This window comes from Struthio camelus, chromosome 15 (genome assembly GCF_040807025.1).
Source record: "Struthio camelus isolate bStrCam1 chromosome 15, bStrCam1.hap1, whole genome shotgun sequence".
Lineage (NCBI taxonomy): Eukaryota > Metazoa > Chordata > Aves > Struthioniformes > Struthionidae > Struthio > Struthio camelus.
The window spans coordinates 13,875,491-13,891,898 of record NC_090956.1 but is presented as its reverse complement, the minus strand read 5'-3'; the positions used below and the strand labels follow the sequence as shown (position 1 = coordinate 13,891,898).

Here is a 16,408-nt window from a genome sequence, read left to right as displayed (position 1 = left end):
ACAGGATAAAGTGCCGGGGCAATACGAAAGCTGCACTCCACAGATAAGCTGGATGTGTGAGCTGGAAGAGGAGTACAAGACTGGGATGGTGAAATTGGTTCTCAGAGAAAGCAAAGGAAACGAAGCAGAAAGGACAAATATCAAGGCACTTCAGCAAAGGGCATTTCATAGATTTGCAAGAGAGATCATTCAGTTCTTAGTTAATTCTGAGTTTAGTTTTGTGCTTCAAACATGAACTGAACGTCTATGTCTGAAAATGTATATCTTCACCAAAATTACATTGCTTAGTCTTCAAAATCCCTTAGAGCATCCCCAAAGGAGAAAGTCAACCCTAATGAATCTTTAAAAATCACGTAATCCAGGACATAGCTACAACAACACATTAATTGTAAAAATATGGTTATTGCATACTGTCACTGCTGAGAGATATTTTGGGTTAATTATTGCATTTCCATATCCTGGAATATTTGGATTTCTTTTGTTTGGTATGTATGTAAACAACATGCCAAGCCTCAATGGACTGTTCCCCTTGTCTCTCTTTCCCGTCTTCCCTAAGGTCTATAAATAAAACCCACAAAGACTATAGAAGAGTAAAAAAATTAAAGTCCAAAGAGAAAGCAAAATTTCTAGTATGTGCATCAGTATCCGAAGTTCTGACAATCAGCTCGCGTTCCTTCCCACAGGAAAATTCACATCTCCCAAGACTGTCAAACATCAATTTGATTTGACTGCTGTGCCCTTTTACAATTCATAACAAAATTCACAGAAGAATTTAACTCCCTTTTTTATTACTGTTTCCCATGCACTTCTTTCCCTTTGGCATGTACATCTACAGTAAAGCATTGATAATCCACTAACCTTTCCAAAAACGTCACTACGGAAACAAACCATGCTTGTTTGAGTTGAGATAAATGACCGCGCGCTAGCAAGCTGTGAAGAACAACGCATTTTGGAGTCTTGCAAATACTGCTGCTGTAATATCCTTTCCCTTGGAGCTGACAATGAGAGAAATCGCTGATAACTAATACCCCACAGTAACCCAACACAATTTTATAGATTGTATAGCATTGCCAATCATTAATCTTTTATGAAATTACATTATCTAGCAATGGTAACTCTGGTTTATATACATAAATCAGTTACTCGTTTACAGCATTGTGTGTGTGTGTGTGTGTGTGTGTGTGTGTGTGCATACATATATATATGTGTCTTTTTAGCTAAGATATTTAAAAATGCATAACATTTCATGTTTAACCCTGTTATAATTTGCATTTAAATTAAAACATATGTGGTTTATAAAGCACATTAGGATATGATTTTGATTACAAATACCTCAGATAGATACAAGGAATTTCTGAATGGAGGTGTGGATTGATTCCTTATAAAAATCAGCCACTTCCAAAACAGGCCTGGAATTGGAATTCCAACCACTGAACTCTGGGAATAGTTAAATTTTCATTTGGAAAAAATATTTAAAAGAATCAAGTCTTTTCAGAGGAATGTTATGTCTGTTAAATTGTTTGGGTAGTCTAACTTTTGACATGAACGTGTAAGGATATGACATCTACAGCAATATACTAGACCAGATGTGTGGACTATTGGGCACTGGAGAGTTCGGTAGTCTCCATGTACACATAAATCTAATTAACGAGTGAAAGTTCAAATATTCTATAAGAAAGACCTTGGAAATGTAAGGCAGCAACCTCAATACATACATATGCCAGGCCTCAGTGAACCATGTGTTAAGGGAGTTCAAGTCTGCATCTCATAGGGGTTCCCAAGATACTTATAAATATCAATCAGACTTATTTCAAGGTATCTTATGTTCATTTCAGACACTTCTTAACAGGAATGTCATGCCACAATCAATTTCTACATCCACCCATGTGTGGATGAGATTAAAGATTAAATAAGTAGTTCCAGCTTTCCGTAACAAAGTATACCATGACACTAGCACAAGACTAGAAAATGAATGGTTCTGAATACATTTGACAAAAGGAGGAAGTTTTTATTTTCCGTTTAGTAAGTTCACAGTATGTTTAATCTATAAAATTCATGAATAACTGTATGGTGTCTACAATAAGATATGTGTTCATTTCTACAACACTGCATCATAAAACCTGCCTCATTCACATCAGAAGCCGTATAAGCAACTATTTTAAAGAATCATATTTCAGCAGTGAGCTGAGCCTCTGCACAATTCACTGAAAACACAATATGGTCTTCTCTCTACTAAATAGCAAAATTCTAGCACTCTCGGTGGTAATTCAAGCCCATTTACAAAGTTTTTAGGTTACAGGGCAAACAGTACTTAGATCTCTCTGAATTTCTCTTGAGTTTGTTCCTGTGTATATGGTGCTGGCTGCTTTCGCCACTGCTTGCGCAGAACCATGCAGTTTGAGCGTGCTGGCTTTGAATACCCTAGAAACACCTTTATTTCTCAAGTATTTCAGTGCAACATCACTAACATATTTGATGCTTTATCCTCTGGGAACAAGTGATAAATAAACTGTCCAACGTGCCCTCAGAAAGAGTTCTTCACAACAAAAACATCATCATCCACACGTAGGAAAGATATAGATCAAAGGGCAGAATTGTGTGTTTTTCCTTATCATAGCCCTTAACCTTTTTCTACAGGGCTCTACAAGAGCCTTCCCCTCTGAGCTGAAAAACACGCTGCCCTTTTGCAGCCTCCGTTCTCCTGGCCGCCCGTCAAGGGTGTCCTTAGGGTGTCCTGGTACCCCCAGCGCCCCATCCCGTCGGCCCAGCATCTTGGGTCCAAGCCCCTTTGGTTCTCACTAAGTCAGTGTCCCAGCAGAAGCAGCGTCTTCCCAAATGATGGCCAGCCGCTATTAAGATACCGGTGGTTAAAGCTGTTTGCCTTAGGGGTCTTTTCACTGTTATTATTTTTGTCTTCTGAGTGTTTCTGCTTCTACGTCTACACATGCACCCAGTAAAATACACAGATACTGAAATGTGCATGTTATTCATAAAAAACAAAATGAACACTTAATCCATCATTGTGCTCATGCACATATGGAAAAACGATTCGGGGGTAAGATTTTTTTTTTATTTTTTTTAGCGAAAGGGAAAAACTCTTCAATACTTGTATGATGCCTTCCTCATGATTTGTTTAAAAAAAAGAAAACTAAATTATCACTCAAATAACTCCCTAGTTAAAAATATGCCAGAAATAAACAAGCAAAGTTTTATAATTATATCTGAACAGAGAACAAACAACTACTATGGCCTCCTTTGCTGCTGATTTAAGAAAACAAATTATATACTGGTCTTGCTGTTCCATTACAGGAAAGAAAGCAAGGCCACTGGATGAGAGTTTGAATGGCACCCGAGCAGCTTCTCACCCTCTCCCCGAGGGTGCAAAACATGGCGGAAAGGGACTGAGAGGGAATATGCGACATCTGACCCTGTATCCTCCCTGTGGCAAAAGCAAGAGTGAACACAGATATCTGTGAGTAACAAACATCAGAAGTCCTGAGCTCCTGGTAGCTTCTCCAGCTCTCTCCTCACATGGCACAGTCACAGGGCATTTAAAAATAAAAAATATAAAAAAGAAAAAAAAGAAAAAAAAGATAAATTTTTATTATCCTTCACCTCCCTATACTTGCTAACAAGCACCAGAGGCCGCCGTGTCAGCCAAGAATTTAAAATTTAAAATCTATAATTCACTGGGTTTGTATTTTTCTTCTTTTAAAAGACAAATGTTTTTCCGCTCTACTTTAGCCATCCAGGATCTTACCCATCCTCCCCAGGTTCTTGGAGATAATTACTCATGGTTCACAGACTGCCTCAACTCTTTCCTTAAGTACGCTGGGGGGGAATTTTCAAAAAAGCTCTTATCTTAATTTCAATCTATTTAATTATTCCCACATATTAAGAGAGAAAAAATTTGTTTTATGTCCCTTCTGGATCCGAAAAAAGATTTTTAACATTTGATGTGCTGTTTGCAAATGATGGCTTCATGGTTCTTCAGAGTGCCAGTCTTTCCCTTCACTGCTATCTCAAAACAAAAACGGCATCGAGGTGCCAACAGCACAGAACAGAAAAAGCAAACCCAAAGCAAACTGAGAAAGGAATAACCCCCCTAGTGGAGGGTTCTCTGACACTGACATTTCTGAAATGGACTACTGCTCTCGTGAGCATTGACGAAAGACGGTATTTACAGGGTGAGCTCCATCACACAAAGGCACTTGCAGCCACCGGAGCTGTGGAAATGGGTGATCCCCGCACCAAGCCCAGGCTGTGTCGCACTCCTCCCAGGTAACCGTAACTGCAGTGGAAAATCACACTCCTCTCTGACACCAAAAAACATTGCCACGCATGAATGAGAGTTGGCCAGAAATACTAATTCTCTTCTATACTGTGCTCCTTCACGCACTGCAACCATCTCTGCCTAAGGGTAGTCTAAAGAGTAGGCAGGAGTCTGCGTAGGGTAAGCAAGGAACGGACCGACGGCTAATTTCCATCTCGTCTACGTTTACCTCAGGGTACTAACAGTATCCTGAAAGTGCAAAGAAAGATGGGATTTGGCTGTGTTCAGGCTTTGTTTTATCGCTGCAGGAGGGCAGGCCTTTGGCCCCAGCAGGCGCCCTCGGCTCGCAGGAGGCCCAGCCCGGGAGGAGGCGGCGCGGGCCGGAGGCCGCGGTGCGTGCAGCGGAGCCGCACTGGTTGTTGGCGATGCTGCCACAGGAGCAGCTCCTGTGCAAAGCACTAACCTGAGCTTCAGCTTGAGGAGACAGCATACATGAAAACCAACAGATACCAGTTACAGATCTCGAATAAAGGGTTTAAGCATACACTTCTCCATCAATCAAACTTGTGACAGGGGCATCATTTTCAAAAAACTGTGGCTGCACCAGCAGACTCATCTGCTTATTTCTACAATACCAACTGCAAAGCTTTCAACTTCAGGGACAGACTGTTTCACTCTTGCTTTGGTGATAACTTCCCCTAAGTGACAGAGGAGGAAGGTACTTCCCCACCTATAGGGAATCTAACATAAGAGACTTTGTCCAGAGCAGAGGAGTCAGAAGCCAAGCGGGTTGAAGCGTGTTTGGTTCAATAAGCTCATCAATTCCCATTTGACCTAGTTATATGAACCGTACAGTATGCTGCATGTAATATATTACATAAAAGCAGAGTGACCTTTAGAATTCAGTTTTTCCCTGGAATCCCCCAAAAAATATCTCTTACCAGTGTGAATTTTCTGAGTTAATCCCCTGTAAAAATCATAAAAGGAACATAAATGACTAATAGGAATAAACTTATTGTGAGCTAATGACTATGGTCAGCATGACCCCATTACTGAAGGATGAATTAAAGCAGAACTGTTAAGCACGACTTTCAATATTACAATCCCTCCCACTCTCGTTCAGCCACACAAACACCCCAGTCACATTTGTTCCACCCAGTGCTTAAGGAGGACACTAAATATATAAACAGAAAATCACTGGGATTGTGGGTGTATTCTGCCTAAGCAGCACACACCAAAAATATGTCCTTATAATCACATACGTATTTCCTTCTTGGTCTTTAACAGCCAGGGTGAGTCACACTGCTACACTGTCTTATAATCTAGACAGCGATTTGGAAGGCTTATGCTAAAACACGAGAAAAATGCAAAGAGCTTTCCTCTGCCAGATTTAAGGGGGTAAATCTTATTTCCACAGTTACCTATTACCCCCAAGGAGTGAGAAGCAATTATCCACCCAGTAAAATAATTCTTAGTCAGTGAATTAAACCATCCTAAAAGCACATAAAGATTAACCAGAATTGAAAGGTATTAGGAAGAGGATAACAGACTCTCTGTGGAAACTCCAACCAAAACCAGTTTTTTTCTTCACATCTTTGTGTCTGTAATTGCTTTAAAGATTGCAGCTTTAAGGGTTAAGCGCTTAATACAGCTACACCAGCTGCCCCTCTTTTCACGGAGATCTCTTCCCAGCCCTTCAGCTGAACCCTGCCCTGAACCCACAGGTAGCACCACGGCTTTCAAATACTTGACATGCAGCAGATGCTCTAGCTGGCCAGCTGGCTGATACTCTCCCACTCCTTTCCATACTTGCCTTCTCTACCCAGCATTTTCCTGTTCCTCATCTCCATCCTCTCCTGCTGTCATGTGTCTTTTATCCCTCTATTTCTGCTGCATCCCACATAGCTAAGGGCTATCTTTCCTTGCTCTCGCTGTCCCATGTGCACTCTGAAGACACATGAAGCCACGCTGCCCTTCGCAGTTCAACAACCTCGTTAGCTCACAAATAAATAAAAAAGAAAAATCAATTAGAAATACCACTCTGTTATAAATGGCAACCTGCGGCCCAAGCCAGAGGAGTATTAGGAACATGTGGGCCCTCAGCCAGCGAGACTGCAGGCGGCAGGGGACAGGCACCTGCCCAAAGTGCAGGCCAGCAGCGCAGAGCGGCAAAGTCGCACAGTCTCCGGGCCGGAGCCTTTTCCAAACTCATCAAACTGCAAGCTAGTACAAAAAAACAGCTTCTCAGCTGCCAGGGTAACATGCTGCATTCTGGGTATGTCAGCCAGCCCCACTGCTCTTCACAAAGGTTTATAAAAGAAATCAAAGCACCTACCATGTAATTCTTGAGCGCACAACATTTCTGTGCTGACAGCTCCCTGTTGTTGTGGGCGGAAGAGCCAAACAAAATGATGGTGCTGCTTCTTCGCAGCCATATCATTTTAGCTGCTTAGGGACGACTGGGTGCTTCTACTTCTCAATAGCGGATTAAGAAATATTCTTCTGTTTCTCAACAGAAATATTTTTATTTCTCAGTTTAAAAAACATTCATCTTGTGACTACAGCAAGTCCCATATAAGCACAGCAACCACAGCGCTATAGAGAATTACCTTGATGAGCAACCATTTTAAATAAAACAGCAGCTGCTAATTGTCAGCTGGAAGTCTGTACAGATAACGGGATGTGACATGAAGACAGTGAGATGTACAAAAACAGAAATTCACTCAGAAATATACTTCGCTCATGCATCCTTTATACAAGAAAGAAAAACTTCTACCTCAGTGTATTAAAAAAGATTCAGTGGTCCAAAGCAATTAATGTGATTACTAACAAATGCATATTCTCCTCAGCTTTCTAGGAAGTGGGCCACATATATGAACCTGCACAGCCCAAGTGATGAAACATTTTGGGGATAATTCTACTTGTGAGACAACTAAGTAGCTATTCTTTAAACTCCTGAACAGCTCTTCCCCATCTTCCTTCCCTCTGTCTCCTTGTCAGAGGAGCAAATGTGTCATCTTGTAGCCTGCCTACTTCCACTGAGACTTTTAGACCTGGATTTCCAATACGATTGTTAATTGGCAGTATAATTTGTCCACTCAGAGGAACTATCCTTGGGATCAGAATGCTACCCGTGTACCTACATATATCTACATATAACTCACCCAGTCTAAGCCTAAAGCTGTCCCAAACTCAAAACTACATCCCTCTGTATCTACCTTAATTTTTTTCCAGTGTCAACAAGACACAAATGACGGTTCAAAGCCATTCATGTTAGTGCAGAAAAAAAGTACTGTGTTTTGAAAAGTATGAAAAGATGCTCTGGCATGAACAAGTCGTAATACTTGCATTTGACGTTTCGCATCAGTGAGGAAGAGGAAGAAGGTTCATATGCACTGGGCAAATATTTCATTTGAACTGGCTGAGATATCAGAATGATGCAGAAGAAGCAAGGAAAAATCAGCCCCAGCAGAACTTCATATGAAGGCAGCTATACTGCCTCCCAGACCCTGGCCAATGCATGAAGATGCGGAAAGAGACAGAGACACGCAGAAGAAATTTAAAGCTTTTAAAGACATTTCAAGAATCTATCTCAGCACAATGTAAACATAAAAGAGATGAAATCATGATTTTTGTAGGCCCAATCAGATAAACTTTTAAATAAATTTATTGGTCCTAGCCAATTATCTAGCAAGTATCATACAAAAGGTTCTCTCCTTCTCTCATTAACATAACATTTGTACCAAGAAATTGTGTTTGTACAACTCATTAGGAATTTTTTCTTACATTTATGACACTCATTAGATTTATAATCATTCATTGAAACTATTCCATATTGAGATGAATTTTCTATTACATATACTGAATAATAATTCAGTACTGCTAGACGTTTTGCTGTTTTATATGCTTAGTTTTAAAGAATAATTAATTCTGCAGAGGCTGCACATGAGAGAGAAGTATTTATACATTCATTTGTGTATGCCTATTTACTTAAACAACCTCATTCAGAGTTCAGTGCAGCTTTCTCAGGAGCTGCATCCTTTCCCCCAACCATAGTTACTTATAGTCTCACCTGATAACTTCAAAGAGATGTTTAGTGATACAGCAAAGTGATGCTGGCCTGAACTCTGGGTTCATCCCTTCTGAGTCATCAAAACAGTTATATAAGGTCATAGCTAAAAAAACTACTCCTAGAACTACTGAAATTAGATCTATATTAGAAAGATCAGGTCATGCTAGACCCAGGAGATCATTCTTTACATTTCATTTCCTGGTGCTTAGTTTCAGTTCACCTGCAGAAGAAATTTCAACCTTAAGATTATTCTAAGTATGTATTGTAAATTTTGCTTACCTAGAAAATTATCATTAGATAATAATTATTAGATCTGTGATACAACTCAGTGAGACAAGGCAGCATACATTTCTGGGATTGAAGGTAACATACCCACGATCCTTCTTATCCATTGCATATGTCCAACTGCTGTCCTCTTACATTGTGCCCATACCATTTTTTGAACAAGTTTAGGGATTCTTTATAAGAGGAAATGTACGTTTTGGCATTCATGGGTGACACAGAATACCTTCTCAATGGCACTGAAAAAATGCCACAGACACATTCATAATTGCCATGGTTCATGCATTCAAAACCGAATGTCTGAACAATGATGAACATGAGAGCCAGCAGATATTTCAGGACAAGCCCTCATACAAACCAGATGCCATTTGTATCTATTGTTATTCTGTAAATTATTCATGTGTAAGTTTTAATGCTCATTTCTGTAGATAGCTATTTGTTTTATTTTCAACTATTAAAAACAGGTTAGAAACATAAGCATTCACAGCCTATATAAGTCCACATGTCAAAGTGTAGGTACATGATAAGATGTTCTCTTCTTCCCTCCAACCCTTTTCGTTTTCTCCCTGAAATCTGAAGACACAGGAATATATATAGACACAGTTAGTACCCTAGGTATTTTGAAGAGTTTTTTTCTTGAACTGCTTCAAATACTTTCTCTTCTATTTTGTTTATTTTCTTTACCTGTAATTTCAATTCGATTCTTGGATGAAAAAGTACCAAAAGCGACAAAAGAGTAAGCATGAAGAAAATGCAAGTTGAAAAGAATGAAAACTTCAGTTGATGTCCTGGCAACATCTAGAGGGGTGAGCCCACACTTGTAAAGACACCTCAGATCGTCTTTTAGGCTCTACCAGTGTTTTCTCCTATAGTCTGGGGTGAATAACTCAACCTCCCTAGTTCAAGTTCCCATCTATAACTGGGTCAGGATTACCACATCTAACCCTTCTTAATATCACTGCTCATTATGCAAAAATAGAAAAATAAAAGCAAATATCATAGCCAATTTAATGCAACTGTTTAAAACAAGATTATGTAATTGCTTGAAACTTAGTTTTTAAGGTCACATATACATTACTTAGAAGCAAACACTTTCTTTCATAAATAAGCCTGTCTAAATCCAACAGACCAGTAACGATGACACTAGTATCTCTCCTTGTACACCAGATAAAAACCATCAGTCATGATGATTAAATCTCTTCCAGTCCTCTACCCACAAGACAGCCATAGATCAGCTGTTTGACCACACTGAAAGACTACCATGTCTACCAAGTTAAAACTCCTTACTAATTGCTCAAAGGCAATAAAAAAAATCTGAAGTGCTAACACTGAGGTGAACACTATATATATATACACACATACATATGTGTGTGTGTGTGTGTGTGTGTGTGTGTGTGTGTGTGTGAAAGCATTAAGCATTGCTGAAGATAGATGCAAACATTCCTGGAGAGTGAAGAAAGTCAGAATGGAGTGGAAGAGAATTCCTGTCTTAGCGGCTAGAAATTGTTTTACTCGTTTGCTTTGTTTGTTTGTTTTTAAAGACTCTGTAAGAGACCCGCAGTAAAAGGCTCAGAGCTACTAAAACTAAATTACCTGTGCATATACAGAGGAAAAAAAAAAGGAAAAAAGACTGGCCCCTACCATCTCCAACAAACTGAAGGAGGGCTAGATCAATCTGTCTTTTCCAAGGTGATCCTTTCTGAAGTGCTATTCCATAGCCTGTAGTGGCAAAGATGTATCCACTTCCTATTGTGACAAGTTTGCAGCCTTCATCTCTTCCAGCTTTGTAATTCAGCACCGCTGCATCATAGATGAAAGCATCCAACTTCCTGAAATAAAAGAAAACATTTTACAGATCAAATCATTAGGGAGAGCAGTTGTCAGACTTCTTTTGCCCTTGATGTTAGGACCCTTTTAAATATCATACAGTTTCTTTGATATCATTAATCACATATGCAACTCAGCTGTATCTAAAATTAACAAAAGGCATCTATTTTTAGTGAGGGGAAAGTAGGGCACATTAGTTTTGCACTTCTATTTTAAGAGATGTTGCTAACAAAAATACTGCAACCAAGCTACAGAATGTCTTGCCCTGTTATCTTTGTATCTTTGCTCTCAAAATGGGTAGTAAGTATCTTGAGAAGCAAAATGATATCAAAAGATTACAGAAATGACAATAGAGAATTTAGAATTGAAATAAAATGAACCATTTAGCTTATTTAAAATACTGAATGAGACTGAAAACATGATTTAACACTTTCTCTACATACTTTCATCTTTTTGTCTTTTTCCAAAATTAAACAATGAAGGTGGAAATAAAGTCCTTGCTAAGACAGAGGAAGGTAATAACATATCTGATACAGCTATCTAAAGTTCTGTTTAAAAAATATAGAAGATATTGCTTTACAATTCATTGTCTGGACACATTATTTGTGTACCTGGAGCACAGCAGGAATAAAGGAACTTGCTGTGGAAAATTTCAAACCTTTCACCCCATCTACCTAAAATGTAAGAATGGGAGAATCCCATTCTCTAAGGTAGACACTGAACACAATGAAACAGAGGAAAACAAAAAAGCAGTAAGGAAAGGAAAAAAGGGCAGCATCAGTTAGAAGAGGTAGTTGCATGGGTGTTTTACAAATGAAGCCAGTGAATGTGCACACACATGAAGAGGAGGCCATTTGGAAGAACAAATCACTTGGCACCAGGAGACCTGCATCTAAGAAATAACATTCTTATACCCAAAGAAATTCATATGCAATCTTTAAAAGGAAAAAGATAAAAATTAAGTATATTTTGCATAGGTGCCTTCATTTGCAGCCAAAATCTTTAACACTGCAATACAGATTTCTACCACTTGGGCAACAGGACAAGCAGAATACAACGGCAATAGGAAAAAATTTATCATCTTGGTCCATTCAAAGACCATCTAAATGATGCCTTGCATCAAAATTACTATCTACCCCAAAAACACACTTTTCAATATCTTTGCCCACCCTGCTTGAGTCTGGGAAAGGGGGAGGATACAGTCCCGCGTCGCCCCCACCCTGGCTCTGTGGCTCGCGGCACAGCACTGCCACTCTGCACCTTGGAAGAGCCACGGCGCATTACTGAAATTTGCTGAAGGAATGCAAACGACAGGGGCTGGGAAAAGGCTGCTTATGAACAGTTGGGACCTGTCTACATGGAAAGGGAATTATAAAAATATATTCACTGTAGCACAAACCGATACAAACTTTAATTATGTTGTATCACTACGCAATATGTACTGGTTGTGAATTCAGTTGCTGTTGAAGTTTTGGAATCACACTTGCCACTAGCACAAATCAGTGTATGTTGGTAACACGTCATTTGTATCTACAGAAAAGCGCAAGATCTAGGCATATCACACTTTGGCTACTGACAGAGTTTAAAAAGTTAGTTCCATGCACGCCATGATCCAATGTTTATTCTTAAATATTTAACCAACAGAGTCAGACACAACCCTGAACCTTCGCAGAACTCCAGATCAGATAGCAAAATAGGTGCTAAGGAAAAAAATGCTATCCTTCTCATGCTAGACTGACAGAAGTAACAGAACAGAGCAAAGCTGTTGGATTTTGTCTGCTGCTATGAAAAAGTATAGAGTGAAGTTTCTCTGATTACTTACTGTAAATTATTGCTTCTCTTCGACGCTATATACCCCCACAGTCACCCTCCAAGTTATCATACTGGAACTCAGTGTAGTTAATTACAAGAAACTAAGGGTGGCTCATGCAAAAATAATAAAGGTTAGCTAGGCCATCAGTTCCTTTCTTTTCTACTCTTCCCTCAAACTCAGTTGGTGCAATTCTCAATTTAAAAGTCAGTTTACCTTCATTAAGTCTAGAAATCTGACCCTCTCCTTCTTCTCCTTCTAAAATGTAGGTATTTTAGCACGGAAAAGACAAGTGTTTCATATCTTGAAATTGAAACGCCACAACCTGAACATAGAAATAAGATATGGCTACCTAGCACTGAGGATAATTAAACTGGGGAACAGGCAGGAGGCTGCTGGGGAGGAGGCATTGGAGTCCTGGCCATGCCTGTAGTCTTTCACACAAGGACTGACAGCTTTCTAAATGACATGGTTTGATTCAGCACTTTGGAGACATTATTTGGTGTGTACGGAGAGAAGGAACAAAAATCTGTGTCCTTTGGGTAGGGGCACAAGTCAAAAAATGAAGAAAGACTGTTTGCATTACCCTCAAGATACTTATAATATTTCTAATATAAAGTAGATAATTACCATAGTCAGTATAGTCTAGTCTCATGCTTTTAGACTTCAGCCAGTCACCTGTGAGGACAGGAAGGATACTCCCCCTTCTCGATGGACAGCTTTGGCTCAAGCAACAGGGTGGCAGTTGATCTTCTTCTCTATAGACACTGACCACCACTGCAAAAACCAACCTAAGTTAAAACACATTGGGGAAACTGCCATCTGTTTTGTTCTGGGACTTTTTTTTTTTTTTTTTTTTTTTTTTTTGCAATATAAGCATATAAAACACATGCTGGTAAACACAGAAGCAAAAACAGAGTCAGGTCTTGTTCTGTCAAAATAGAGCCACTCAGAAATACAGAGGGAAAAGACATCTCCGTTAAAAGATTCCAGGCCAAAAGCTTTGTGCTACCTTTGAAATTGCACTGTTTGTATGATACTTGCCTCCTTAGTTATTCAGCAGATTACTAAAATTTTGGGACACAAAGACAAGGCACAACAGCAGTTTCACTCACTCCCTGTGGATCCCTCCCAGACTCCCCTATAACAGCTTTGGCAGCAGCTCCAGGGCGTGTGCAGTAAGGAACACAAGTTCGGAAAACACCAAAGGCATTACTTTCTGGGGTTTTTACTATTCTGCTTCAAAAAGGTCAAAATAAATCTCAGTATACAGATTTAAAAACATGAGGCACCTTCCTGACAAATGCTGAGCGCTGAAAGGTTCTGCTATCAATTCCTGCCCAGTGCCTCTACTGTAAATCACAATGCTGATTGCCCTGAAAAAGACCTGCATTTTACAAACACAAACTCATACTCAGAATACATTTCTCCCTTACTAGCATAAATCTTATAACCTCTCAGGGCTTAATTATCCCTTTAGCATGCTCTGATTACAGCAGTACCATTCCCCGCAGAGCAAAGCTTCAGAACACAACATGCCCTGGCGCGTGGGCAGGGAGACACGAACCACAGAGCTTCCAGCCGGCAGGGCAGCTTCCTAGGAAACCCTGCAAAGGAGGAGAATTTTCTGACACTCTACAGTTTGAAGAACTATAAGCCTTCCTCAGGAAGAGTTTCTCAATACTAAAGAGTAAAATGTAGGCAAGTCTGAGAAGTTGACCCTACCGCAACAGTTTGCGAAGGCAGCCGGCAGAGTCAGCTCTTCTAGGAAAGGACAAGGTGGGCACTTGACTGCCAGCAGACTGCCCTGGCAGCAGCTTGCTCCCTGCTTTGTCTACGTCAGGAACGCCCAGCCGATGCCAGGCAGGCTGCGTGCACGGCAGGGACTGCTACGCGTAGCAGCCCACCCTCCTCTGCCTGCTCCCACAGCAGGAGCAGCCAGCCTCGCCTCTGCTCCAGCTCATCCTTTTGTGCCTTCTCTCCTCCTTTCTCAGTAGAAGGATGGTGAAGCCCCAGGATCCTTGTTCTTGTAGCAGCAAAATTCAGTTGTGTTGCACAGCTGAGAGGCTTTGAATTGGCTCAAGTAGTGACCTCTCTGCTCTCCAAGTTTATAATGGCTTACATGCACTGAGTACAGCACCCCACATCAAGAAAGGTTCAGAGCCTTTTGCAAGCTTTAGTCACATTAAAAGGAATCAATTAACTTGTCATTGCAGGGCAGCCACTTCAGGAGCAAAACATTGTGTCACATTGTGTAGGTTTAGAAAAAACTCTAAAGAATTATTGAAAAGATGGTAGAGAACTATAGAGACTGGAATGCAGCAAGCTACAAGATTTTAACTGCCGTGGACTAGCCAAATGTGCCAAGCATCTTTGATGAATGTATGGGGACAGGACTTCAGCATGATGACTCATCTAAGAAACTGGCAGGTTTGTAAATGTCCTCTGAACTACTGCAACAATCTCAGGTAGAAGATAAAATAAAGATTTTGGAAAAACTATATAAGAGACCACAAAGGCAAGTGTCCTTCGTTACTTAGCAAACACAAAGAGGAAAGGGCAGTGGGGAGAATTTTAGCTCACACAACCTAGGAGAACTTCAGGCGTTATAAAATTATGAATTGGAATTGCTCTAAAATAACCCAAAAGAGCATTATTGATTGCAATGGTTTTAAGTGGGAGATCTGTGAAAAACAAATGTGGACAGTCTTGTACCTAAGCATTTATGAGTCACTAAAAAGTATGAGAGCTGAAAAATGAGAATAGCTATCACATAAACCCATTCACCGAAGTGTTGCTGCACACAATCAAAAAATGACTGCATAAAGAAATTGAAAGTTAGAGCAAAAGGTAGGGCAAAGTCATTTTTGAAAAGCTGAAAACACTTCACAATGTAACAGTCATTTTCTTCATCTTCATTATTGGCCCATATTTTTCACCAAAATCATAAAATGAAAATAAAGGCGTTGATAGGTGAAGTTGGGAAAATGCCCTTTTATTAGTGACAGCTTCTTCCTCAAGAGTAGAAGCGTAATTCATTTGAAAAATGGTACTTTGCTTCCCTAACCAACTACATAATCCTTGAGGGATTTTGTTTTCTTAGCAGAAGGAAGACAAGGGCATAATCTAAAACGGCATTCTGCTCAGTAATTCTGGAGAAACAAAGCAGTAATCTAGCATACTAGAAATCAACTCCTCTCAATTACTTGGTATCTTAATACGAGGTATATCACAGGTTTCAGAAAATGGAGGAGATGCTTTTATGCAGTTCTGTTTATTCACATTATTCACCTTTATTGTCAAGCAATAAACTCTATGGAACAAATAATATTGTGTTTTCTTTGAGGATCAAAGAAATTGGAGCATGACAGAAGTCACTTTCCTGTTTTCAACTAGCGCAGTAAATCCAAACATACAATAGCTACGTAGAATTAATTTCTTTCTAAATGGGTACCATTAGGTGCAGTGTTCATCTGTCAGATCCAGGACATTAACTTCAGAGTCAATTTCTTCCTCTTATTTCTTTACGTTTTCTAATACGCCAAATACGTTCATTTCATGGCCACATAAAAGCTGTGTATTACTGCTAATGCAAGTCTGACTTGCGCAAAAATAGAATGCATGCAATATATGAAGTGCACCATCATATCAATTTGCATGCACTGTATTTTTCTGTGAACAGCTGCATCCCAATGAATTTCCTACATGTTTGACGAAGAGTATTTTTTAACCCAAACATGCATCTTCTGGGAGTGTTCTGCATAGTTAAAGGTCAATTAAATATTTAAGAATGAGGTTCTTAAATTTCAGAATTTCATTATGAATGAAATAAATTTTATTCTAAGGCAAGTTAGTTAATGAAATCAAATCTTTTTATTTTTGAAATCCATCTAGGTGACTTCAAAATTAGCAGATGTTATCTCTCAAAATCTGCTGAGAATGAATGCCAAAGAGACTACACCAAAAAAATTACAATGATTATTACATGATCAGTGTGATAGCTATTTATTAGGGCTCCAGTAAGGTACCTTTCAAAGGAATATATGTGAAATTACTGTCTTTTTACAAGTATCAGAATACAAGTCAGCGAATCCTCAACAAATACTTTTAACAACCCCTTTATCCTCTTCTCCACAACCCCCTC

General features: G+C 39.6%; 1 protein-coding gene across 5 annotated transcripts in view; it reads right to left on the bottom strand.

Moving 5' to 3' along the window:
* The window catches only part of GRIN2A (glutamate ionotropic receptor NMDA type subunit 2A), a 199,706-nt gene that overhangs the window by 15,165 nt on the left and 168,133 nt on the right, over window positions 1–16,408 (bottom strand). For all 5 annotated transcript variants that reach the window (XM_068908620.1, XM_068908623.1, XM_068908624.1 and 2 more), the window contains one exon: window positions 10,269–10,456. In XM_068908620.1, coding sequence (XP_068764721.1) covers window positions 10,269–10,456 — 188 coding nt within the window. The remainder of the gene's footprint in view (window positions 1–10,268; window positions 10,457–16,408) is intronic.